This window comes from Ptiloglossa arizonensis, chromosome 8 (assembly GCF_051014685.1).
Source record: "Ptiloglossa arizonensis isolate GNS036 chromosome 8, iyPtiAriz1_principal, whole genome shotgun sequence".
Taxonomy (NCBI): domain Eukaryota; kingdom Metazoa; phylum Arthropoda; class Insecta; order Hymenoptera; family Colletidae; genus Ptiloglossa; species Ptiloglossa arizonensis.
In genome coordinates, this window is record NC_135055.1 from 18445196 (window position 1) to 18472823 (window position 27628).

Genomic DNA, 27628 nt, shown 5'->3' on the forward strand with positions numbered 1-27628 from the left:
ATATGACGCACGCCAGGAAATCTAGTCGCCACCGTTCCAAAGATTTAAATAGAAAAATTTCAAATTTGTCTAATTATTTCTTTAAATTTACGTATAAGTATTTATTCATTTATCGAAAGTTATTATATGTATGAAAATTCATTTCAAAAAATTATTTTTACCTTTCTAACGAGTGGCCTACAAATATAGACTTATATCAACAGGTACTAAGATGCTAATCGGCGTACAATTTACACTAACAATAAAATTAGCAGCTTACTTATTGTGAATTGCGTTCTAGGATACGACGAGCTTAAGAAAATATGTACTTATTTTCTATAATATTTAAACGTACGGCTTCTATTCTCAATTTAATAATTTTATTTTTCTTTAAGACAGCATACTGTAATCTTGATCTGCATACTTTTATTGTTAGAGAAAAAGATTGCCACGGAAGCTGTGTCTACAGCATTTTTAGAAAAAAGAAGAAAAAGAACTAAACTATAGCTTAATATGAGATAACATTTAAATATCTTTTATTATGGTAATTCATATAGCGCCCTGGTCCAACGACCCCCCAGGGGTTTGACTCTCCCAAGTACCTAAGTATTCCGCTCGCTGTGGCATTATTGTCCCAATACAGGTTCACCCCTATTTATCTGCGAAAAAAAGAGAATTTCTCATACCTAAACAAGTATTTCGAGGAGACAACTTGCTGGGGGTCTATACCGTGCGGCTGTTCATGCTACTATAGTTCCTGAGAAAATTTCTATGATGCCCGTTCACAGTTCAAGACTCTCGATATTAACGTGGGAAATAGTCTCCCATAGGATCATTCATTAAATATTACCGCCAAAAACAATAAATTTCTTTGTCTAACAGTGTTCTAGTTTAGATTAAAATATTTTTAATAAAAATAATAAAAAGTAGTTATAATATTAATAGCAAATCTCTCGATAATAATATTAATTTCATGTTTTTCATAACATAATATCGCATAATTTTCTAAATTCAATAAACTATTCGATTATGTATCATTTCCAGTACGATAATATGTTGAAAATATACATCAATAAGAATAAAAGATATTTCCAAATCAGCAACCATTTACAGTACTTTATCTGCATTAAGTAAAATTTAGTAACGTACAAAGAAAGAAACAATGGAGATGCATTGATGCATATTTTATAATTTCAAGAGAAACGAGCCGATATGTAAGTATTTTTCTACTCTAAAATCTCAACCTCCCACGACAATGGCTCCAGAGTCGAGCAAAAAATGCATTGTCTGCGGAGAGTGCAGACAGCTAAGTAATGAGAGATAGAATGAGAGACCGGATCACGATAGAAAAGAGGGAGGAAGAAATGTAATGCAACGATTAAATAAAACATAATTGAGTGATAGTTCTATAGTCAAGAGATTATGAATAGTTTTTACATCAATAGTTAATTTTTGATAGACAGAGTATTCAGGCGAATAAAAATAATTGTTAAGAAAACGGAAAAGTTCCGAAGGAACAGGTTTCTGCAAGCGAGTGTGCAAGCATTACCTTTCTCTGTTGCTCCTTCTTATTCGAGGGACGCGGGTGCGTGCTCAACCAGACAGGCGGTTTACGGTTGAATTCAGGACCGTATCTTCATGTCTGAACCCTGTTCTCCAGCATTGAACATCGCTCACTAAATTTAAAGAAAACTGGAAAGAAATTGTAAAACCTTCCATAAAATATGATACATCGATGATTTCATGATTATGGCGATTAATTTTTCGAAGTGAATGCAATCGACTATAAAGTTAGAAATGTGATACACATGTTTCATTCGTGTAGCTTCACTACCAAAAAATCGCGCGCACGTACGTATGATGAATGTATGTATGTAAAACACCTACGTAGTAGTACTTTATCCTCTTTACCGTTCCTTGACGCTATCACGTTGACCTTCTACAAGTCCCTAAATTTTGCAACGTAGCACGAATAACATAATCCAAATATTTGTTCCAATTTACTCTTTTACATTTCGATATATGTACCTTTGAAACAAATTTTTATACAAGACGTTAAGTGACAGTATGTTTAGTAATGTACTGTTTAACTGTTCCTAACAAATATGAATTTAAAGAATGTTGGAAAGTAACGAAAATAGAAGATGTTTTCATTATCTACAAAGTTATGTATATATTTCGATCTCTACAGTTTTACTTACATATATACCCACGCATATACATGTTAGGTAATACACACATACATACGTGCGTGTCAGGCGCTAAACCTCTGTATGTATGTTTGCACAGCAGTGTTATTCGCAAACTATTAGCGTATATAACAGAAAAACGAAACTTGTTGCGTTACTCGATGAATTCTTTGATATGTAATAGTTCATGAGGGATAAAAAATACGATCGTATTTTTAATCGAATATTATCACAATTGTAATATTCTAACGCTGTTTATTCTAGCCATGTACAAATATGTGCAAGACTACAGCTATGATCATAAAATCAGTTTTTTAATTACAAGTCAATTTCCTTTAAATATTTTATGTTGTACTCCAGATTAATTGCAAAAAAATAAAATATCTAGCAATACGAAGAAATAAAAAGAGACAAAAAATATAAATTGTGAGAAGAAACGGTTGAGAAAGAGCCAAAGAAAACACAAATGATTCGTAAAAAAACTGTGAAAAACTTGGAACAAGTGGCAGGGGCCAGAGGACAGTTGTGACGGATCTGACTAAGGCGGGGCTCGCATATACCGCGAAGAGAGGTAAGCGGTTGAATCGGATTGGATTGGGGCGCAACTAGCAAGCGAGCGAGGAAACTGGTTTGGTTTTGTGGGGCTTGCACCACTGCACCGCTCTTTCAGCGAGACAGTCCAATTTATGCATTACGGCTATGTAGGCACTACACGATATCAAAACGCTGCGCCCGGGCTTACTCCACTTACTGTCATCATCGTTGCAATATTATCAGAACTTTGCAAGTGCCTACAAGACTAAATTCACTGCATTACATCTTCTTTGGTTCTACAACAAAGTGTTTATATTTTTTTACGCATATTAGAACTCAGTGGCATATAATAAAACGCGAAAGTGAAGCGAAATACACAACACGTTTGAACACGCGTTAACATTGGTGGAATCCGGAATATGAATTTTATACCAGTTAGAGGATTGTGACTGTTTTGTGACGTATCTGGTGCTCCGTCATTCAATTTGCTCAAAATTAATACTCTGAAGATTTCGAATCTCGTACAGGTACACCATTTTTATATTGTATAATCATATTTTTCGTTTCATCGCAACGAGAATCGGAATGTATGTATTCCTATCAAATATACTTATATACTTACGTGTATATTTATTCTTCATGGTGTCATTGTATTTAAGAGGTTATGGTATTTGATGCCGACTCGGTTGTTGCACGTATAGGAGGCAAGTTTTTCATGTTTCTGTTGATTTTTTCTCTGTACTTATCGTACCTTAAAAAGCAATTTTATCCGAATATCTTGTACAATATATGTATACATATGAACAATAGCTTATCATAATGTCCGAATATTGTCGATACGGAGTAAAAATTCTACTAGGACTCAGTATTTAAATTCGATCATTTTTATTATAAAATTTCAGATTAAAAAGAGTTTGAGTAATTAGTTCTTATATTTCATTTTATACTTCTTGTATTTGAAAGGAATAATCTTGAAAAAACATGGACAAGATAAATTAAAAAAGAAGAATAAATTGTACCAAGCCGGTACGTTTTTTTACTTTTAGTTAAATTTAATTCTATTTTTATTTTAACAAATTCCAACTCAATTACAATGAAAGAAATAAGTATTTCCATGCTTAAATTTTGAATATCAACTGAAATGAAAGGACTTATTGAAATGGTGCGAAAGTTCGTTAAATACAATGAACGCATATGTATACGCTGCCAATATTTCAAAGGCATTCCAACATCTGGAAATTTAATTGTTATTAAAATGAAATTGGATAAAATAAAAATATTTTGAAGAATTAGTATAAACAAATGATCAAAATTTACATATGGAAAAGTCTACGTATTGCCTTGTGTACACGATTCAGTTGCGAGATTCGTTATTTTATACGAGTGCATACTGCACGGTCAACTTTTTCTTCTCAGTTTTTTGCATGAGCCAATCAGAATTCGCGAATGCGCCTCAAAAGAAAATGGCTAACTCGTGTCGCTGGGTTCGAGCGTATCTTTGCGCGTCGTTTTGTGAACCCCGTAGTCTGCAATCACGTTGACGTCTATCGCCATTTCCTCGCAGGAGGATTTCGTTCATTTACTTTCTAAGGTATACGCAACTTTTTCGACTGCAAGACTTCGGAATTTTTTTTATTGGTGCGCTTCTGTAACAATGTGTTTCTAAACGCGAGTGGAAATTCATTGGTTAAAAAGGCATGTGTTGATGTTATCGTGAGTGCAAAAGTGCATCGCATTCTTCAAGAAATATGGATGCAGTTCCATTGCCGGCCGGCAAGCTATACGCAAAAAATTTCAATCATAGTTCTCTCGAGGCATAAATCGCGTTTTATACACTTAAATTCATTATTTCAGGCCTTTTTGTTACAATAATTTGATTATCGTGTCTTGAAGAATATTGTTCAACGACAAATTTTTGTTACTTTAGGTTTTAAATCAAGGAATAGATATAAAATGTCATCAATAAGAAATAAGGAAAATACAACAAAATTGTGTGACCTGCCATTTTTTTATACTCCGAAAATTGCACGATATTTTGAAAACAACGTGGTTTGTGTTCGTTAACGCGGGAAATTGTATATTCCACGCGTTATATGGTGTCGGAGGCAGATGGTCAGGCCGGAGTTTCGAGAGTTCATTGCGTTTCCTGTATTTTGTATACTCCATTTTTGCTTAGAAATAACTAGAAAACTTTCAATTTTTAAGTATATTTAAACATACTTTAAGGAGTTTCTCACTGTATATTGAATTTAATTTTTTAATTTCGTTTTATTTTTCACGATATGCTTTTGTCCGACCTTTTTTACAAACAGTATTTTTAGCCGGAAGGGTGACTGTATTATGAGTCGTGTTAAAACATGAAATCATTATTTATTACTTAATGGTATTTAATAACAGCTTCTTTAAGTGAACTGTACAAAAAGTTTACAAAATTTTCTGTTTTTTTATACTTTCAACGAATCGCGTCGTCATATTGTCGCGAACACGTTTTAAGAAACTAATTGTTTTCAACCGCTCGATCGCAAATTACTGATAACGAACTTCTAAATAAGCATCTTGCAATTCGGTTTACCAGAAGTCGATGTTATTTGTTTATATATTTGAAGGGAATGTCAAAACACTTCATTCCTGAAATACAAGCAAAATAGAACAGCATATAAAATGCATTGAATGCTAGGAACCAAATAGTAATTTGATAATTTATTTTGCATTTTATGTGTATGTACATTGAATTATTGCAAATTTAGTTTACTTTAATGATAGAACAGTCAAGGATATAAACTGTTTCAATGTATTAGATCTAAGTGGTATAAATTTTAATCTAAAAATATATTTTACTTTGGCATTGCAAAAAATCATGCTGGAATTGTAAATTATTTTTCTAGCTATGGCAGAAGGGAATGGGGAAATAAAAATGGAAGAAAAACAGTCTAAAGAGGAAATGGAATATGTAGAAAAAACAGAAGATTTTTCAAAACTAATCCAATACGGACTGGATGAGAAAGTAGCTGCGAAACTGGATGAAATTTACAAAACAGGAAAATTAGCTCACGTGGATTTGGATGAACGAGCGTTAGATGCTTTAAAGGAATTTCCAGTTGACGGCGCGTTAAATGTACTCACGCAGTTTTTGGAATCGAATTTAGAACACGTATCGAATAAATCTGCGTACCTTTGCGGCGTAATGAAAACGTATAGACAAAAGAGTAGAGCTGGTCAAGGTACCAGTACTAGTACAACTCCTAAAGCACCGGACGAGGATAAAATAAAGGTATGCTTGTATTTTGCTTATATATTTTTAACATTACATTTCAAAAGTTGTTTATGTTGCACGAGAGATATAATAATCTATGAAAATGTTCCAGATGATTCTCGAACGAACCGGTTATCCTTTGGATGTAACGACGGGGCAGAGAAAGTATGGAGGACCTCCTCCAAACTGGGAAGGTCCTACACCAGGAACTGGTTGTGAGGTAAGGAAATAGAATATTACTCTTTTTCTTTTCACATATATTTCTTGTACTGAAAGTCAAGGTACAAATAGAATCAAACATTTTGGTTTTTACGTCAAATACGCGGTTCCTTGTGTTAAAGGTGTTTTGTGGAAAAATTCCAAAAGATATGTACGAAGACGAATTGATTCCATTGTTTGAAAAATGTGGAAAAATTTGGGATTTAAGACTAATGATGGATCCAATGGCAGGTTGCAACAGAGGATATGCATTTATCACTTTTACTAACAGGGAAGCAGCACAGCAAGCTGTTAGGGAGGTATGTAGACATTCTCTGATTTTCTTATTATTGCGTAGGTACGTGTTTGTGAAGCGTACAAATTCTGTTACCCTAGTTTACGATATCTTGCTATGGACAGATCGATTCCCTTCACTTTTATTTACAAAATTTTTAGAAATGTTACAAAATTGTTATTGCTACCAAAATATATGGTCTTTCGAAATGTTTAAATATTATGTATAGTATTTTTCTTTCATCTTTTTGCTGTTTTACCATTTCATGGCTTATGTATTATTTTATTAAGTCTTTCCATTCATCGTAATCATACTTGTTTTAAAACAAAAGTTTTGTGTGTATTAAATATTAGTATTGTTTACTCTTAATATTTACTATTTTACCAAGTAAATACATTAAATGAGTTTCGTGATTTTAAATTCTGCTTTACTTTCTTTTACTTTTTGCATTAAACATTTCGAACGAAGTTTTTCATATTCCCATGTGGCTTGTTCTATGTTGTCACTTGCGTTTTCTCGCTTTTTTTTTCCGGTAGTTTCAACGCAAATGTCTTAGCATTGTTTCACTAATGGTAAAAAGTAACGAAATTTAAGATTAAATGTTTTTAGTTAGGAACAATCCACATATTTGTCTCATATGCGTACATATATGTCCCTGACCATCGATTCATGTTTAAGTACATAATTACATCCAACACATCCTCAAATATTTATCAACTACCACACTGAAAACTGAGACATAGATACATATATACGTACATACCTAGATGCATATATACATATATGCATACACATGCATATACACATATATACATATATGCATACGCATGCATTTACACATATATACATACATCTGTACACATACATACATACATACATACATACATACATACATACATACATACATACGTTCATATATACATACGTACGTACATACATATATACATCTATACATCTATACATCTATACATACATACGTACATACATACTTACACACTTTTATAAATAATACTTATATAATTATATACATACATACATGCATACATACATACATATATGAATATATCATACACATGTACATACGTACATACATAATTACATACATTAGTAGATATATACATTAATAGATACATACAGATATACATGCATATGTAAATACATTTGTACATATACACGTACGTACATATACATCTGTATACATGCATACGTACATATACACATGCGTACATACATACATGCATATGTACATATATATATACATACGTACGTACATTCGTACATACATACTTGCATACATATATACATGCCTACATACATACTTGCATATAGACATACATACACACATACGTACGTACATACCTAACTACATACATACGTACATACCTAACTACATACATACGTATATACCTAACTACATATATACGTACATACCTAACTACATACATACGTACATACCTAACTACATACATACGTACATACCTAACTACATACATACGTACATACCTAACTACATACATACATACATACATACATACATACATACATACATACATACATACATACATACATACATACATACATACATACACACATATACATACATACATACATACACGTACGTACGTACGTACATACATTAATGATATCCTATGGATGAGTTTCTTTTTCCAGCTCTCCTCTTTGCTCAGTGGGCAAAATTGGGAGTGGAGAACCTTCCTGAATAATGACGACGAAAAAAAAAAGTATCTCGTGTGGTCTAATTGGTTAGGGGTATATTTACCTAATTGGTTAAATTTCATTGGACAGTGACAATTTTTGTAACAAAATTTTGAAAATTGGTAGGCTTAAAATTTGTTTACAGGAGCACATGATACGTGTACGCCGGTTTCCTATATTGTGAAGACTCGAGCGACAAAGCGCATGCCACTTTCTCGCTTTCATGGAACCACGCCATGTTAATATTTCACTAAATTGCACATTTTGAAAAATTGTTCCTAAATTCTCCTGTTTGTCGCAATTACATAAAACATGAAGTTATCTCATTGGAACAATATTAGGCATGTGTCTGTTTTCTTCATCCCACAGCTCGATAATCACGAAATAAAACCCGGCAAGAATCTGAAAGTAAACATTAGCGTTCCTAATCTACGACTTTTCGTGGGGAACATACCAAAGTCAAAAGGCAAAGAGGAGATCTTGGAGGAATTTGGTAAATTAACAGGTAAAGTGAATTCGAGGCGTGTGTACCTACCTATCTACCTATACCTACCTGTCTACCTGTATTGTAACTTACGAGTGGTAGCTTTTAAGTAGTGGTTGTAGATGGTATGGAATTATGGAGCATCCAAGAAAAAAAGACGATCGCGCGTGTGACCGTGCGATCTGCGATAACCTGTGGCACCTTCAGTTCTGGTCAGTCTCCTTGCCTCTCGGTTTATTAGTGAACAGTAACACCTCTCTGGTCCAAGTCTTCTTTTCCTCGCATATTTAGGTTGAGTTATGAGTTAATCGCTTCCCACTTTTATTCACCAACGTGCTCCTTCCGTACCTTTTATCTCCTCGTTTTTTCCCGTTCATTTCTCCTTTTGTTGTTCCCAGTTCTCCTTGATTATTGTCATTGCCGCCGCCGTTGCGCCGCTGCCGCCATCGCTATCATCACCGTCGTATCACCGCTACCGTAGTCACCCATTCATCGCTACCATCACTGCGATGAATCTCATCCATCCATCCATCCATTTATCCACCCATCCATCCATCCAACCGTCCGTCCTCTTCTTCTTTTTTACTCTCACGTCGTTTCCCCCGCTTCCATTCCATTGTCCCATCGCTGTTATAATTTCTGCCAATTTCATCCGAGTAGTTCTGATCTTATGTATTTCACGGTCGACTCGTCGATCTTTTCGCCTATCGGTGTACGTCTTTGTTCTCTTGTTTTTTTTTGTCTGAAAAAGAGACGGAGAAACTGAAAGAGAAAATGTGGAAGCAAAATGAAGCACGATTTTGATCGTGAATCACGTAGAACGATTCGGTACTGTAAATGAACGCGGCGCTGTCCTACGTGGTTATTTAGGAGTTTCTCGCGACACGCTAAACGCGATTCATGACTGGGCCTCGAGCATGGGGGTATGGGAGATTTGCGTGGACCGCTGGGGCGTTTGGCTCGCTAACAAACGGACAGGCACTCCCATCCACCTACCCACTCATCCATCCATCCAACCGAAAACCACCTGTTCATCAACTCGTACTACGCAGTGTCCCTTGGTCTTTGTCTCCACGATTCACATTCCACGATTCCTCGGTAAACATCGCTTGCCCCGACCCGAACGTACGATATGTACAAAAACCTCCCTGAAGGTCGCTTCACGAAATCCCACGTTCAGACAGCCAATAAGCAGGTGAAATTATAAAAGGCAAGCTTAATTGGCACTCTCCTTCCACATTATTCTTACAGCTGAATGATTATGAGATTCGGAAAGGGAAAAAGATTGGTGTTACCGTATCTTATAACAATCACCGCTTGTTTGTGGGAAATATTCCAAAGAATCGAGACCGAGATGACTTGTTCGAAGAATTTACAAAGCACGCACGTAAGTTGACAATTGTCCTTAAATCAGCAAGCAGTAACCAAAGGAAGTTCTATGGGAAAGATGGTGGGACAAAACTTTTATCTCTTAACGATCGGCTGTTTTTACCCTCCCCCCAAATTTTGAGATCAGACCTGTCAGATGGGTTCATTTTTAAGCCCCTCTTGCATCGTTATCAAACTAGGCAAATTTCTTTCCAAATTTGGTACATAACCACGCGATAAAGACAAATTTCACTTCTACATACATTTCGCGCGTGTTTCTCGCAAACAGAATCCCAACAAACTTTATTATTTAACATCCAACGAGAATTCTTCGCTTTGTGATTCCATTGTTTTTTTTTTGTGTTATTTATTAATTTTCTAATGAACAGAAGTGCCCGTAATCGACTAACGGTGTCCTATACTAAAGCTGTGCCCCACAATCAAGGAGATTTTCTCACGACACACGCCCAAACACGTGGAACGCATATTTTCTCGACTATTTCGTGTTTCTGTTTTTTTTTCTTGGAACTCAACTTTACATATATACATATATATAATCTATTCATGTATATTTATGTGTATATATACATTTTTTTTCTTGACCGTGTAGATCAGTTACCGTTTCGCGTCCCGCGAGCGTATGTTTTTTTCTTTTCTTTTTTTCTTTTTTTTTTTGTTTTTTTTTCTTTTTTTTTTTTTAATATGTTTTTCCTTTACAAGTATCTCTGTAACACTATATTCCACGTTCGTGAAAGAAAAGAGATTTTTCATCCTCATTAATTGATTTTGGGACACATGAAATCATAAACCGCAAGAAGGGCGATAAAGTGTAGGTGAGATTATAGAAAAGACAGAATGCACAGTGTCGTCTAAAATTTTACAAAATTGTTTCGTTTTATATGCATATTGACGATTAACGTTTCACGATATCGGGCACACCTGCTGGTAATTGACCGGCGGGTTACGATTACGAAGTTTTCGCTCGACGGGAAAGTTTCTATTCTTTTCTCGAACGTTTTCATATTTTTTTTGTTTAGATTTATTTGTTAACAACGTGAGGTCGATCAGAATGATTGAAGCGAATGTGTATGGTACTTCTCACATTTTCAGTGTGTGTTTGCATAGCATTCTTGCATGTAATATTAAAGTCTGGACACAGAGAGGAGATAAAAGATTTAAGAAAGAAAAAAAGGAAATAAAAGAACCAAAGTGGTACGTTAATATCGGATTCACGAGGCATATAAGGTGGTCAAAGTTGAGAATAACGAAATCATTGAAGGAAGGGGGGTGGTGACAGGGCATCTGAATTGTCTTAGCGATATATTACAACATTAAAAACTCACTCCGAACAATTGAGAAAGGAACTGTGCGTTTTTCTCGGGATGGCTGGGGGCGGGAGGGTGGTGTATTTTAAGATTAAACGTCGGTTCGTTTCTATCGGGTGCCTTGTTATCCAAGTGCGCACACACACACGTACACGCACACGCACGCACACACCTGTTAAACACGTACATACATACACACATGCATACATACATACATATATATGTATACTCAGCTTTTAAACTGAGAGGAAGGAGAGAAGAACTATGTATTAAAGAAAAGAGCAAAGAATTGTTAGCGATTAATAACGCTTAGAATAACGTTTAGAAACGAAACACTTGTGTTCGAGTATTCTTACAGACGTTTTCTTGTCAGTAACGAAAACAAGTCCGCTACGATATCATCGGTCGTGCGTACAAATCCCATACCTTACTCTAATCGAAAAGCGTTCGAAAGAAATTTCGGTTTCATAGCGTCACTCTATTGTGGATTCGTGATTTTCAGTCGCTGCAGTGCATGTGAGTTCTAATAGCATGGCAACTATTCTATTTAATGATTGTACAATTGCGTCTCGATCGTGTTAACATATCCAATACGTAAAAGAGAGAATTGTACGTCGTCGGGTGGATTACGATTGTATAGCTGAAAAAAAAGAAAAAAAAAAAAATTTATACCCGTCATCCGTGTGCCGTTTCATTAAATACGAATAGAGCTTCGCAATTTCTCTTCTAACAGTTGTTAACGATATTGCGTACTAGAATGCTTTTCTAACGGTTACGAGTTTCTATGGTTTTTTGTCTTTCAGACGACACGACGATGTTCGTTAATGTTTCGTTCGGTAAAGTTTACTATCTTTCCCACTTCCTCTGTACTTTAATCCCGAAAAAAAAAAAGAAAAAGGTTTGCCCACTCAACTGGCGTTTCGAACGCGGGAAACGTTTTCGAGCGATAGCCGACCACCAATTTTTGCGGTTCGCTATTCCTCGGGTCTGAGTAGATGTTGTGTCGAGTTTTATTTTTGTTTTTTTTTTCGTTTTTCTCTTCTCAAGCTTTTTTGTTCGCAAGAAGGATATCTTAAATGCGGGTTTTACACTTTTCGCAGATACTACGTGTACGTATATACGATATGTACGAATGCATGTTGCGTATATAAATACACGTATACACGTCACGTGGAGTAACACACGCGCGCGCGCGCGCCCGCGTGCACGTATTACGATTACGATTACGGTTGGGGTGGTACCCGTTGCGACCGTACGTCGGTTTCATCGAGTCTTGACAACGACCATTTATCCGTAACGTAATCCGTGTACGCGTCACGACGGGGGACTATATAAGATTGATGCGTGCGTGCGTGCGCCGCGACGCACGCGCGCGAGTGCGCGGGCGTATGGCTATGTGTGGTGTGTTTTGTTTTTGTACCCGCGTGCGTATGTACTCGCCCAGGGACCCGACAGCTACATATATATACGCTGCTGGTACCGCGTGTGCGTTGTGCGCGTCGCCGCGAAAATCCGTTATTGTCTCTTTTCATTTCTTTTCTTTTTTTTTCTCTCATCGATGTGTGTAAATAGCGAAAAAAGGGAACGATTTCTCGCACCGCGAACGATTTCCTTTCGAACGACGCGCACGCGCACACACGGCACCGTACATGTGAGTATCGGTTTGCGAAGAAAATGGAAAAGTAACGAAAATGGAAAGATGTCATATTTGTGTGTCGAGTTTGACAATTTCAGAATCAGAATTTCGCAATGAACGAACGATGGGCTCGTGACTTCGGCCGTGTAAGTTCACCGAACTCCGGCGTCGTTGGAAGCTCTATTCGAAGCAATTACGTGTTGCGCGTTCGGTGTACGAGTACGATGGGAACGTAATCGAGGAGTTCGGTAACGCGTCGAAGTCGCGAACCCTCGTATTTTGGCTTCTTTGGATGACAATTTAGATACACTTTGTGCATCAGTAGTATAAAGTTGGAAGAATATCCGAATGCTTTTTTAGGTAAAGAACCAAACTATCTTTAACGCAGAAACGATTATTTCCCTTCTCGATCGTGCTGTCACTTTATTATCTTTCGTGAAACAATTCCGATATTTCTTAGCGGTCAATTTGAAAGCGTTACGCATATTATCGTAACTCTCACGTATCGATACATTATTTCACGTATCGTCGAATTAGCTAATTAGATAAACAATTTACATGTTTTATTTTTCTGATTCCTACTTTTTTTTTTGGTTTTTGTTTCTCTGTCCCTCGGTTTTACTTGTTTCCTGTTTTTCCATCCCTTCTATTTTTTTCTCCCGCCCCTCAACTGTTTATTTTGAGTATCGCTAACGCCGATAGCATAGTTAAATAGCATTCTACGGACACTATTACCGTAACGATGAGAAACGAAAGCCCAACCGGCATAAATAATCGAGTATTGCAATTTTTTCTTATTCGCGCTTATTTCTTCAACTTTCTTTTATTATTATCATTATTTTTTTTTAATTTTATTTTTTTTATTTTTATTTTTTTTTTTTAATAACCGTAGAAGTACATATTCGTTATTCTCTCGACTTTCCGATGAATTTTATTGATCGCTTTTGTATAATTTTTCGTCGTACAGCTGGCCTGACCGAGGTGATTATCTACAGTTCACCGGACGATAAGAAGAAAAATAGGGGTTTTTGCTTCTTAGAATATGAATCTCACAAAGCAGCTTCCTTAGCGAAACGAAGACTAAGCACCGGTCGCATCAAGGTGTGGGGCTGTGATATCATAGTCGATTGGGCAGATCCGCAGGAAGAGCCAGACGAACAAACCATGTCTAAAGTAAATAAAACGTGATCTCTTAAGGAGAATGATTTGTTTTTTCTCGCGTATCGATAACGTATCGGTAAAATAATTTACTCATTCTATTGTGTGTTTCAGGTGCGCGTACTGTATGTAAAGAATTTGACGCAAGATTGTTCCGAGGATAAGCTGAAAGAGTGTTTCGAACAATATGGTAATATCGAAAGAGTGAAAAAGATCAAGGATTATGCTTTCGTGCATTTCGAAGAACGAGACAATGCCGTTAAGGTAAGAATTTTCTTATCGATGATATCGCGTTGTACCTTTCTATGCAAAAATTATCTAAAAAAATTCCAAAAAGTATAATACGTTTATCGATCGACGCTAGTTAGCGTTGATCGCTGCTCGTCGTACGAAACTAATCGTTCGATTGGGTATTTTTGTTTTAGGCAATGAACGAATTAAACGGTAAGGAAATCGGAGGTTCTCACATAGAGGTATCGCTCGCGAAACCGCCGTCCGACAAAAAGAAAAAAGAGGAAATGCTTCGTGCTAGGGAGCGAAGAATGTTACAAATGTTGCAGGGTCGGAGCGGGTGAGTAGTTTGTTGTTCGTTTGTAATAACGACGAAATATTTACCAGTGTGATTTGGTCTCTGTTATAAACGAGATTTGTCAATTTTAGAGGTTCCCCGTCGCATCCGAGTATGATGGGAGGACCGATGCCAGTTCGCGGGCCTGGCCAAGGTCCTCGCGGCACTGGTGCAGGTATGCGAGGACAAATGGGACGAGGCGACTATGGTAAGTACTAAATTAGGTCCCTTATTAATCGCGATTCGTTGATATTTCTAGACCTAACCAGAAACTCTATATTTTATTTGACAAATTACATATATATATAATAAAAACACATTTTGATCGCATTTCACTGTCCCTTTAACAAATACTTCCGTAGAAATGCAACGTGTACGCGTACGTGCACGTGGTTTGTTCCCATCTAATGAAATAACGGTTTGTTTTCAATTTTTTCTTTTCGCTTGCAGTCAATTTCGTTCTAAATTAGGCTTAGACCATAACGTTTTTTTTTTTTTTACGTATCGATCGGTATTCGTTCCTTAATTAATACTTGGATCAAATTGTCGTTTCTTTAATCGATATATAGAGTATGCATTCAGACGATGCATATATACACGATACAGTTGGAGCAAGAGAGAGAGATACATATATGTATATGTGCGAAAAAGTGTCGTTTGAATTGACGAGAACCGTAAGAATTTTTATTGGCGCGCGTAGAATGCTAACGTAGTAACGGTAAAAGAAAAAAAAAATATATATATATACACCGATCGAAGAATTTCTCGATAAACTTCTCGTTAGATATAAAAACATTAATATTTTATTTTTCAGATTTAAATAAACACAAATCATTGTTAGATCACTTAAAACGATGTTCTATGGTAATGTTTATGTAACACAGACATCCCGCATGCTTTTGGGGATTTTTCACTATCTCACTACATACCTTGGCTTACGCGCATGACACATACGTCAGAATCTCTTTAGAAATGCAAACGTATCAACGGCAAATGACAGTACCATCCGAAATATTTTCATCTTTACATCGACCAAGAGAATCACGATATATCCCGTTACTCGAATTCAACGTCGGCTGTTGTCGTACAGAAATCTTATTGTAGAAACGAACGTAACGAGTCAGTTCGCTGTAAAATCTAGAACGATTTTACGTCTCTTCGAAACCCATGTAAATTTCACACTGTATCGTGTTAGAAGGTTGTAGTGAGAAAGTGCTCAGATGATGGAACACTCCTTTTTTATTGAACCGAATATTTCTATTCGAACAGTGCCTTTAATAAGTTGTTTACTACCTCATTGACTGAATTTGGTCTGAGCCTACCATTACTACTGTGTTTTTACTTTTTTTTTTACTTAATTATTAATTACTTTCTTATCGTTACTTTCGTCGGATATTTAACGCGCAATTTTATATATATCGTACAACGAACCAAACTAGCAAGGTATTTTAGATAAAATTCAGCGCACTCATAGAATTGAAAGTTAAACGATTTTCTTTCATGTACTTTCATGCATATGTACGTTCATACATACGTATGTATGTCAGGTGTGGCTTAACGTTGTAATAAGAGCACCTTGTTGCCTTACCACTACCACTTCCTGTGACACCTGTTTTCTTTTTTTTTTATATATATATATATACATAGATATTTTACCGAAAAATAATTGCATGTGTATTGTTTGTTTTTTGTATTTACGTATTATGGTGCCATAGTGAGAGTTATTTTGCGGCAGTGTACAATCACACGCATTGCCAAGAAGTTGGACCTATCATTTATTGTTTTTTTTTATTCTTTTTTTTTTTAAACATATTTTCCCATTTTTTGTTTGTTTACGTTGTTTGTTCTATTCCATTTTACCTAAGCGTGTGTATTTCGTTGATTTTGTATGCATCATAAACTCAAAAATTTGTTTACAGCTCTCATGGAAATAGGTAAGATGCGATATCGAATGACGAGTGGAACGTAGTAGAGTACCATCTGTAGACTTGTGTATTTTTTCCCCTTTTGAATTATGCTCAACGTTGAAAGCATCGTACGCTGTCGGATCATCGAAAATTCTAGACAGACAAACATGGAATCATTCCGATCATTTCGATTACGTTCTTCACGGTTCCGCGATCACGATCACTCGAGCACAAAACGGAGCAGCTGACGATGGAATTAATAAAAAAAAAAACAATTTTGAAATTTTCTATGATCCATACAAAGCGTAGAAATCTATCAGGATACGTGATGGTGGTAGGGTAATTGTTGCGAAGTTTTTTCTTTGCCAGTATCATACTAAAAAGGAAAAGATATATAATTTTGTTTCACGATGATTTAATTGAACCGTTTCATAGTTTGTTTTCTGAGTAACGATCGTAACGCTACACGGATTTACGAAATTTTTCTTTTCTTTTTTTTTTCTATTATTGGAGTTTCAAAACCATCTTTTCCCGGCATGCCTTTTCTTATACGAAACACAAGTATTAGTTTTTGAATAAGTTGTCAATTGGATATATTATCGTGGCTAAATTTGGGTCTATTTGTAATGTGTGTTTTTATAGATTATGATTACGACTATTACGGTTATGGGGATTATCGAGGTGGCTACAGTGATCCATATTACGATGACTATTATCGATACGAAGATTACTATTTCGATTACGCGCCGCCTCCGCCACCTGCCAGAGGGAGAGGCAGGCAGCCTCAACCGGTGGGTCGCCTTTTTTAATCGTTCTAAAGTCGTTTCCGTTCTTGAATCATTATTACTTTTAATATGATTCGTGTATGTATGTGTATGTGTCTGTATACGGGTATATACATATGTTCGTATACATATGTATATATGTGTATACAAATATGCACACATCAGCGGTAGTTTGACTGTGGCACAGTGTTCGCGGATAAATCCCAATTATGTTACATGATCCACTTTACACACTCCAAAAAAACCTGCTCACTTTATCGTATAGTAAGAGTGTTTTTTTTTTCACTATTATTATTTTTTTACTTTTTTTTTTTCGTTCAATTTCTTGCTAATCACCGATGTAAGTATACGTATAGACATATATGTGTACATAATTTAAAAGCGTGTGTCAGTGCATACGTCAGCATCCCACCCACGTAACTGTCTATACTTGTTTTTGTGACGTGTGGGCTGTTCCTCACGTATGTACGGTTGTATGTTTGACCAGTTTCGTTTCGTGCGTGTGTGCTATCTGAATGCCCTGTATACGCGTACGTGCGTGAGTGTGCGTGTGTTTGTTCATTTGCGTGATGCATTACTAATATACATCCAAGGATACACGAGTTCGATGTTAATCCCATGCGTATGTGTAAAAAGAACGTGCACTGCATTTACAGTAAACGAGTGTACAAAATGTGCGGTGAGCAAATAAGCGAATCGAAGATATTGAATGCAATGGAACTTGTAAACGTTGTTTCTATACTACGACGTGAGAAAGAGAGAAAAAAGGGGGGGGGAGAGAAATTGATGAAGAGAGAAAGAAAGGGTACGTGTACAGGTGTATGTGTGTTTATATGAAAATACGCGCGCACGAGAATGGTAGATGGATCGAACTAACGAACGAACGATCAGAACGAGTGAGTAACAGGAGTGTAAGGTGTCAATAGTAGGAAAGTGAGTTGCACGCTGTGCGTGGGACCGTATCTCGAAAACCCAATTTTATAAATCCCGATTATACGTGTATCTACTACTAATATCATCGCTTACACTAACGTTAGTCCTATAATCCGAACACATTGCCACTTTCAAATTGCTTGCCAATCATATCTGAGCCATAGTAGACCCATTCTAAATTTTTCAACGAAAATACAGCCGGGAAAAGCTATTAGAAAAAGGAAAGTAAGAGAGAAGCGGAAAATAAGCAAGAAAGCGGTAAAGCGAAGTTCACGTGGTCACGAGAGAGACGATAAGAAGGCTTGAAATGACGAGTCACTCTCTCTCTCTCTCGAGATTTTCTTTTTTTTTTTTAATCTTCCTCGACGTGAAAGGAAAAACAAGGTTGCAAGTGTTTTTAGCGTCGTAGGTTTCCCTAATTATATATATCCATCATACTTGGTAACGTTTTGATGAAATTCCAGCCGTAGGCAGAAAGCACGTAGGAAAATGCTCGTATTGTCTTTGTGCGTTTTGTGTGAAATATATTTATGTATATATATATTTCTATATGTACATTATATTTTACGCACACACACACGCGCGCACAAATACATTATGTGTACGTAAATGGTGTTCGTCGAGTCGATGACGTTTAATGAACATGTACGTTTGTTTTCTCTTTCCGCAGAGAGCGACGTGCGTCTCGTGGCTCGGATATGATACGCATAGATAGATATATATATATATATTTGTATGTCAAGTTGCAGGGTTATCCAAATACCGTAAGAGAGCATTGGGCACCCTGTGAACATCATTACGACTATGCCATCATTACTTTAATTTGACCGACCATAGACCGACCGACTGACTAACAGATCGATAGCCAATAGGTAGTTAGCTTAGGTAGAGAGATAAATTAGTGAAGAGAGATTTAGGCCGATCATATCGATTGCGATCAACTTTTTCTCTTGGCAGCTTTGCTACGATGCCTGTACACGAATTGTGCGTTTTTACCTCGACGCTGTCGTTGTATTCTTTTTTTGCATCATCGTAGTACTTGTTTCTTCGTATACGTCGCTTCGAATGGAGTAACAATTTCTTCGTAATGAACAATTATCATTTTCGTTACTCATCAGCCGACCGTTTCACCCAAGTTTCTTCGTGCAAGTAGATCAGGCCCCGACGCGGATTCCTTTTTTTTTATATATATACGTACATATATATATATATAAATATTTTTTATCATTATTATTAAATCGTTGATGAATCCGCTCGATCAAAATATTCTTCTTCGTATGTCGCTTGGTGCGTAGTTAATTGGGGTGATACCGTAATTCGTTGCATTCGCTTGTTTCGAAAGATTATTTTTTTTTTATCTCCGTTTAACCCGTTTCGAAAAGAAGAAGAAAAAAACTGAAACATACGTAAAGCAATATTGTTTGCATCGGACGCAAGTCATTACGTTGGCAATGTTTGCTGCACTAGAAACTTGTCTTCTCTCTTTTGTGTGCGTGTGCGTGTGTCAAATGACCGACGATAAAGAACGGTGCTGGTTTCTATCTATCTTTTTTTTTTTTAAATAATTTTTACAGTTACGGTTCTCACGGGACGAGATCCCTCCGATGAATTCTCCGATGAATCGAGGCGTTGTGCCATTTTTTCCATTCGAGAAACCGGAAACTAACGTAACGTGAAATGTTCGGGGTCCACCATCCGTTCGCAGTGTGAATATTTGAGAATATTCTCGAGTACGTTCTATATCGTTCGATGCGATTTGCCAGCGTCGCAAACCAAGAGAGGCAGAGCGTGCATGTGGTTTCGTTAGGTTGTTTGTACGTTTGATCGCTTAATGTGCAAATATGTAAGGATGTCTCGATACTCGTTTCGCGAAATACGTTCGGCGCACGTTGATCGTAAAAACTCGCCGCATCATAGTGTGCACGTCGTGTCATGTATCCGATGCACGTGTTTATTTCGTTTCGATTCGCGATAATAGGAGGAAAAGTTGTTCAGAAATCGCGCCACGTTCTTCGAGCGTGCACGTGCGACGTGGAGGAGAGATGCGTAATGCAAAGAAAGGCTTCGGTGATCGATCGATTGATCGATCGATCGATCGATCGATCGTTCGTTTGAGTAACGACGAAAGAGAATGGGGGAGAAAGATACTTAATTATTAAAAGGTGTCGTTTGCGCCGCTCTTGCGTTTCGGTAGATGGTTACCGAAACTGCGTCGTTGTGTACATAATAGTCTCTGTGCAATAGAAAGAGAGAGAGAATTAATCGTAAAGAAAAGTGACGATCTGCTAGCCGGTGTTTATTAGTAATCGGTAGCATCGATAATAAAAGAATTTGATGGCTGTTGCTTGCTTCGGTGTACAAAGTACCGCTTACGCTTAAACTACCCTGCTGTTGTAATGCTGCGCCGCTTATATTTAAACCTTGACTTGTTGAATTTTGTTCTAGCTGACAGTGCAGTAGGTTGTGTCGCTTAAAGTTCCCTCGCCAACCCCATACAGTTCGCTTTTCGCTTTACTACATTGGATAACTCTGCTAATACTACTACTGCTGTCTGTAAAAAAAAAATGTGGTTAGTAAGATTTGGTTCTAGGTGATCCCTTCTGTTGCATCGTTCTCTATTACATACATCGTATCGACGCGTATATGTATATGTACACATACATGAGCATCTATCTCGCATCCCATTTACCTCCTAACTCCCACTGTTTCTCCTTGTATACTTCTATCACGCAACGCACATAATTCTGCCTATCCCCCTTTTTGTGAAATATGTCAGTATATATATAAATATATGTATATACAAAATACGTTACATATATATACGTGCGCGTAGTATACCGCTACGCGATTACGTGTATAAAAGTATGTGTACAATATGTTTCATATGTATATAACGTCCACGAGGTCTCACACACAATACACATACACGCGCGGGCACAGAGTTTACGCGAATGTATAATATTTACATGTATACCTTTTTACCTGTACGTGTACGTGTTTGTACATAATACGTGTATTATATATATATATATTTAGTGGGTAATAGAAAGTATATACACAACGATAGGAAATTTTTTTAGTCGAGCAGTCTCGACGAGGTTCTGACAATCGGTATGCGAGTCAAATGTTGTTCTCGCGTTAACTCGCGCGATGTATCGTTAGGTTTAGCTCACGAATAGTAGACGGTGTACAGATACGAATTATAGAGAAACGAAAACCCGTTTGATAGAGAGAGCGGTTATATAGGATGGAAGGAAGGAAGGAAGGAAGGAAGGAAGAATAAATTTAAAAAAAAAAGAAACAAACAAAAGAAAGAAATACGAATTTAAGGAGAAATGCGCGCGCGAGATGAAAAAAGTACGCGAAAATGAAACGAAAGAAAGTAAATAAAAAAAAAAAAAAAAAAAAAAAAGCGAGAGTGAAGTTACGAGCCGTAGGAGCGTAATAATTATCAGATGGGGTAACGATTGGGTGTGTGTTATTTGGTCAGGCTGGACGTGGCCGTGGAGTAGTGCCGCGTGGCCGAATCGGTGGCCCGCAAGCTCGTGGGTCAATCAGGGGGGGACGCAACCCCGCAACTTCAGGGGCCCGTGGGGTCCAGCGGCTGTCCGCTCGTGGGGGGGTCCGCGCCAAGGGAAGTTTACCAGGTGAGGATGGTCTGTATCTCCACAATAAGTTTAATCATCTTTTTACGCTATTATTACATTTAGTCACTCTCCTAATTCTTTTACGCTTACGTACACTGTCGATCTATCTCATTCTATCGCGCTGTCGTCTCGTTGCACTTTAACGATACTTTTGCTTCATTTTCCCCTCGGTTCTCGTTTCGAACGTTGTATTCGCGCCGCGAGTCCGCGTTTCCGATTCACGATCCCGTATCCCGTGCAGTAATTTCTCCCATGTATTTTCGTTGCTCCATCGTTTCCATTCGTGCGACGATTTTCGTTCCTCGCGCGTCGTTTAATCCTTCAGCTGTGGCGCCCATCGACGAAGAGACTACGAGACACTACGAGTGCTCGGATCGTTTCGTCGCATCTGACGGAACGTCGTTGCATCGATACTCGATGTTGCTACGCGAAAAATAATCGGTCCCGCACCGTACGAAATTTACCAGGCGTTCGTTTCTCCGTGTACACGCATTTCGCAGCTAAAGGTTTAACAACAACGACCTTGTTCGACGAGAATCGAAACGCACCGATGCATCCCGGATACATCGCCAACGAACGACACAATAGCGCAACGTTTCCTTTCTTCGCGGAAGCTTTTATTGTTTCGCGCTCTTATCCGCCTACGATCCGCGTGTATTGTGCCAGCCGAGAACATTTTATCGGTCACGATCGGTCGTTTCGATTCTTTCGAACGTACAACCGTGTGTAGTTCGTAAATGGCACATTTTTCCACGTGTGTACAGGGTGATCCATTTGTCTCGTCGATCGTGTTTTTCAATCGCTCGACAAAATAATATTCCGAACGAGAACTTCGCGTGGATCACTTTGTACGCCGGACGAAATCAACGGGGTATTTAGAGTTCAACACGAAGATCGTATACGTGTCCTCGGTTCTGTCCCAACCTCTGCCTCGTGTTCCTCCTCGATCATTGGCGAATCGATCCCGTGTCGATCACTCTCGTCAATGTCCTCCAATCGATCCACTTTGACCGATCCCTCGACGATGTGTTTTCCAGTGAATTTGTGACCTATGTGATCCTCCTCCCGGATATGTTTTTCTCGTTCGTTCCATCCTCCAGTCTCGATTTGATCCTTCGGTCTCGATACGAACAATTCCATCCCCTCGATCGTAGTGTGCAGTTCCTTCCATTCGGTCGATTCGTGGTCCGGTTGTTCCGGTTGTCGGTTTCTTTTACGTTTCCATTGATAATTACGAAACAACGACGAGAACATCGACACCACCGTGCACGCATCCACACAGTTAAAACGCACACACTCACGCACGATGGACCGTGATATCACCGTCGTGCCCGACCGAGCCCGGTTAGGGTAACGGCGCGTGAACGAAGGTACTCGGCGCGGGAGTGTGTTGCGAATGGTGCTGCATTCGCGTAATTGTTAACGTGACGGACGTTTCGTTTCTTTGTTTCTACAGCAGGTAAACGAAAATTTGACGGGGGTCACCAGAACCAGGGGGAATCTAAGCGTCGCTTCCAGAGCAACTGGGGAAACCAACCCCTCGCCCAACAACCACTGGGCAATGCGTACGGATTGGCGAGTGTGAATGGTGGTAGTGGTGGTGGTGGCGGTGACATAGGATTCGGAGGCAGAACCGCCACGCTCGGCGGTGTTTCCAACGACGATCACGAATGGTATCAAGACTCCTACCAGTCGTGGAGCTAACTTCTGCAAGTCTGTGAGTGAATACGCACGTACACAAGCACGCACGCACGCACGAACGAACGAACGAAACCAACGAAACAACCGGGACGGAATCGAACGAACAAACACGTACGACGGAGAGAGAAACAACAATAATCGGGAAAACGTTGCTGCGCAACGAGAAGGAGAGAGAGGCGAAGTCGGAGAAAGAGAGAGCGAGAGAGAGAAAGAGAGAGTGGGAGAGAAAGGTAGAGAGAAAGAGAGGGAGAGAGAGAGAGAGAGAGAGAGAGCGAGCGAGCGAGAGAGGAACGTTGAAAAGTCGGAGAGAGGTAATCGGGAACGAAGGAGGGAAAGCGAACAATAATTAACAATGGGAGGGATATATAAAAGAGAGATCGAAGGGAGGGAAAGGAAGTAATTCGCTTTATACATTATTTACTCTATCGATCTGATAATTGTAAATGTTTTCGTATATATTTAACAAAACGTACGTACGAACGGAACAAACGTAAGAGAAAACGCGCGTAGCGTCGTGCTCGGCGCCACCACCATCGCCCGCTGTTGTTGTTGTGATTACGTATACAGTGATGTGCCACTGGGACTAATTATTACATCGGAGTGACCACCCAACAACCCACCCCGTACTATTATTATATATATATATACACATACATATATATATAATACGATAATACTAAGTACCGCTACTGCATTGTCACATTGTTTACTGCCAAGTGATACGAAGATCGGCGATGTTGACATTGGGATTGTGATGATGGATCGTATTAGTTAAGAGAATTCGTGAAAGCCTGCGGTTTTATTATGCGTCGATTCGATTTTTTGAGTCCACGCGAAAGGAGCGTGTATGCTTTCGAATAAGTCGAGGGAAAGGAATCGCGTTGTACGAAAGGTGATGCGAGAATGAGCGTGAACGAATGGGGATACAAAAGGGCTATAGGAACGAGCGTGTCGCGTTTAGAGATCGTTCGTTCGCAAGCAGCAGGTTTTTTTTTGCGGGATAGTTAAATGGGTGCGAATGAGATATCGCGATTTGTCGGTAAGTTACACCGGCACGTTTGGATCAAATTTTTGCCGCGAGTTAAAGGAAGGGAACAGGTGTACGTGTTACGGATGCGCGTGTGCGTAGTGTGTGTGTGTATGTGTGTATGCGTGGAGCGCGCCAAGCGCCGCTAGACCTTCTATTGTTGGTCTATAATGTGTACAGTCAGTGAAACTATTATTATTATTAAGGGTCAAACAGGTTTTACGGATACGGAAAATGAAACGTTGTAAATCAAATTTCTTAGGAGTTGTCTATGGGAGTGTCTCGCATTCGTTCGGTTACGGTCACGGAAAAGGGTTTTTATATATCGGGTTATACGGAACAGAAGGAAGAGAAGTGGGTAAAAAGAAAAAAAAAAGAAAATTTACGGTTTCAAAATTGATCAGAGAGAAGCCCAGAGTCGCGTAGGAAATTTTTCGACGACGGTACCCAAGTAGCGAGAAAATTAGAAATCTAAATTATTAGTCTATTTATTATTTATGTTTATTTTTTTTTTTTTTTTTTTTTTTTTGGTTTTTTTTTTTCGTAGTCCGAGGACGTTAAATGGACCGTTGATTACGAAACGGACGTACGAGACGGATAGAGAAAAGTTTAGCTTATACGTTTCGTTTTTATTTTTGTCATAAATTTTACTGTCAAAATTTTTATGTCGCATTTTTGCGCGATCCTTGCTCCACGTGCGAGAATTGTTTTAGGAACGACGACTGACTACCGAGTTTGATAATGATAGTCACGGATTGATTTAGGATGTGTAAAGTGTACGCAACGTTTACAAATGCATGAACACATACAGCACACATTTTGAGTGTTGACTCGTTGTTATTGTTAGCCTGTTAGTTAATTAGTAAGAGTTGTAAGTGCGGGCTGTAGTTGGTCCCTGTCCCTGGAGCCCAGACACCCCCCTGTTCTGGAGAATATTCGAAAAAGGAAAACATAAGTAGAATCCATTACTATTTTACATGCACCCCCGAATTATGACGGAAACACAGAATCGGATAAACGACAAAAAATAAATAAATAAATAAATAAAAACAGAGGAAGAAAGATTATAATCCAGTTGTAATCGAGCGACTGCATATCACCGTATCGTCTTATAGTACAGCATCGACGAAAGAACTCTACCGTGTATTTTGGCCCCATCGGACATTGCACATCAGTAGGTTCGATATACGCAATTTCATACGGAAATAACGAAAGGAATGATAAGGAATTAAACGCGTAGGCAAGAAAGCACGATTCCCATACAATGAAAGTACGAAACGATCGATTCCCTTCGAACAAAACAAAAAAAAATTATCTCGATGCGGATCGATTGTTCGCAAACTCTCGTATTTATGAGCATTTTGTTACATTTTATTCACATTTTACTTAAGTCTAATTCTTCTTCGTCATCGATACTGTTTTGGTAACGATGATATATGACTATATCTAGTAATATAACGAATGAAAACCCCTCAATTTTACTTCCTGTCCCCAGTCATGCGATCATAGTTTAAAGGAGAAAGGCGACGGAAAGCTTTAGAGAGGGAAAAAGGAGGGGTGAGGGAGAAAAAGCCAGCAGTCGAAAAGAAAGAAATTGATCATATCTATACCGATCAATACGATTACCTTTCATTCCTTTAGTCCCCCTCCCCCATAAACTCATTATTCACTTACCGTATTTTATACCTACCTACTCTACTTACCTACACACCCTATTTATAAAAAACATAATATCGAGGATATAATAATAATAATTAATATTAACGAATATAATAAGGATGATATTGCTAATCATACTGAGTGGGTTTTTGTGACACGATAACGTTTCACTATAAATTCTGGTTTTCCTTCGAAATTATAATAAAGGAAGATTAATAAACATATGTAAGGCAGGCAGGTAGGAAGCAAGCAAACAAGAAAGTAAGAAGGAAATAACGAACGAACGAACGAAAAAAGAAAAAAAAAATAAAGAGAGTAAAAGTTCAGCTTGCGGGGGCAAGGAAGCATAACTGGCAAAAGCGGAGGCAGTTCACGGTGACGAGACTTTAGACTGATCTAGGTACTAGCGTTACGATATTGGCCCTGCCCCAGCTTCGAGGCGCCCCACAATATTATATCACTTACCCTTCGCTATTTTATACTTTGACCGGTGTGGCAGCTGGGGTGCCTGGGGGGTTATCGGTCGCATTTAGGATAATGCACCACTGTGGCTGACGATGCTGTAGCCGCAAGCGCGCCCTTTTACCCGGTCATTGCCCTAATTCGCGGCACACATCCTTGGGAACTTGACTCTTTTTGGTTGGCCCGTGTCAGGCGGATGTTGTGTGATTTTTGGGTCGATCAATTTATGTTAATAGCGACCCAAAGACGTGTTTTTTTTTAATTATATATAAATATATTATATATTATATTCCTGCGAATATGCATTTTGTGACGTGATGTTATTTAGCACTAATGAGGAAAACAAATTACAAAAATGAACTATTGTACGAGAAGAAAATGAAAAAAAAAAAAATATTGTACGTAACAACACTATTCACACGAACATATATACGGTTTATGTTTCTCGCGCCACATTGCCACGTGTCAGCTCCACGGCTAAAAACGAACGACAAATTCCTTACGACCAAATTCTTCTATCGTTAATAATTGCGTTTTCAAATTTTTCTTTTTAATTATTCACCTTCCAATTGCTTTGCTTTTTTTAATTCCCGCGATTTTAAAAGTTGCCCCTAATTTTAGTGTGACGTAGTTGAACGTAATGATTATTGATGAATTTAAAACGATGTTGAAATGGTTCCTTTTTCGGGCTAGGAGCTTGATTTAAAGTGTCAAAGATTTTTGTGTATGACCAGATGTATTCTACATGTCTCAATAAACAGTTGTATGTGAATTACCTTTCTTAATCGGTGCTACTTTTATTTT

General features: G+C 38.1%; 1 protein-coding gene and 1 long non-coding RNA gene across 11 annotated transcripts; one reads left to right on the forward strand and one right to left on the reverse strand.

Moving 5' to 3' along the window:
* Positions 1–437: 437 nt before the first annotated feature.
* LOC143150780 (uncharacterized) lies at positions 438–3546 on the reverse strand. The gene is made up of 4 exons (XR_012993179.1): positions 3325–3546; positions 2920–2998; positions 1529–1671; positions 438–638 (listed from the first exon to the last, which is right to left on the reverse strand). It is a non-coding gene; the product is annotated as an uncharacterized LOC143150780 (long non-coding RNA).
* Syp (synaptotagmin binding cytoplasmic RNA interacting protein) lies at positions 2716–27605 on the forward strand. 10 transcript variants are annotated; one of them, XM_076319287.1, is made up of 12 exons: positions 2716–2739; positions 5588–5973; positions 6068–6175; positions 6297–6473; positions 9900–10035; positions 13945–14150; positions 14250–14399; positions 14561–14706; positions 14796–14911; positions 17253–17401; positions 21819–21984; positions 23432–27605. In XM_076319287.1, exons 2-12 carry the CDS (start codon positions 5590–5592, stop codon positions 23677–23679), a joined length of 1986 nt encoding a protein of 661 aa, XP_076175402.1. In that variant the 5' UTR covers positions 2716–2739; positions 5588–5589; the 3' UTR covers positions 23680–27605. The 10 variants fall into 10 exon arrangements, with proteins under 10 accessions (XP_076175402.1, XP_076175403.1, XP_076175409.1 ...); XM_076319288.1 differs by lacking the exons at positions 2716–2739; positions 9900–10035 and adding exons at positions 2821–3229; positions 8534–8669; XM_076319294.1 differs by lacking the exons at positions 2716–2739; positions 9900–10035 and adding exons at positions 2821–3229; positions 8534–8669 and having other exon boundaries at positions 21819–21975.
* Positions 27606–27628: the final 23 nt, after the last annotated feature.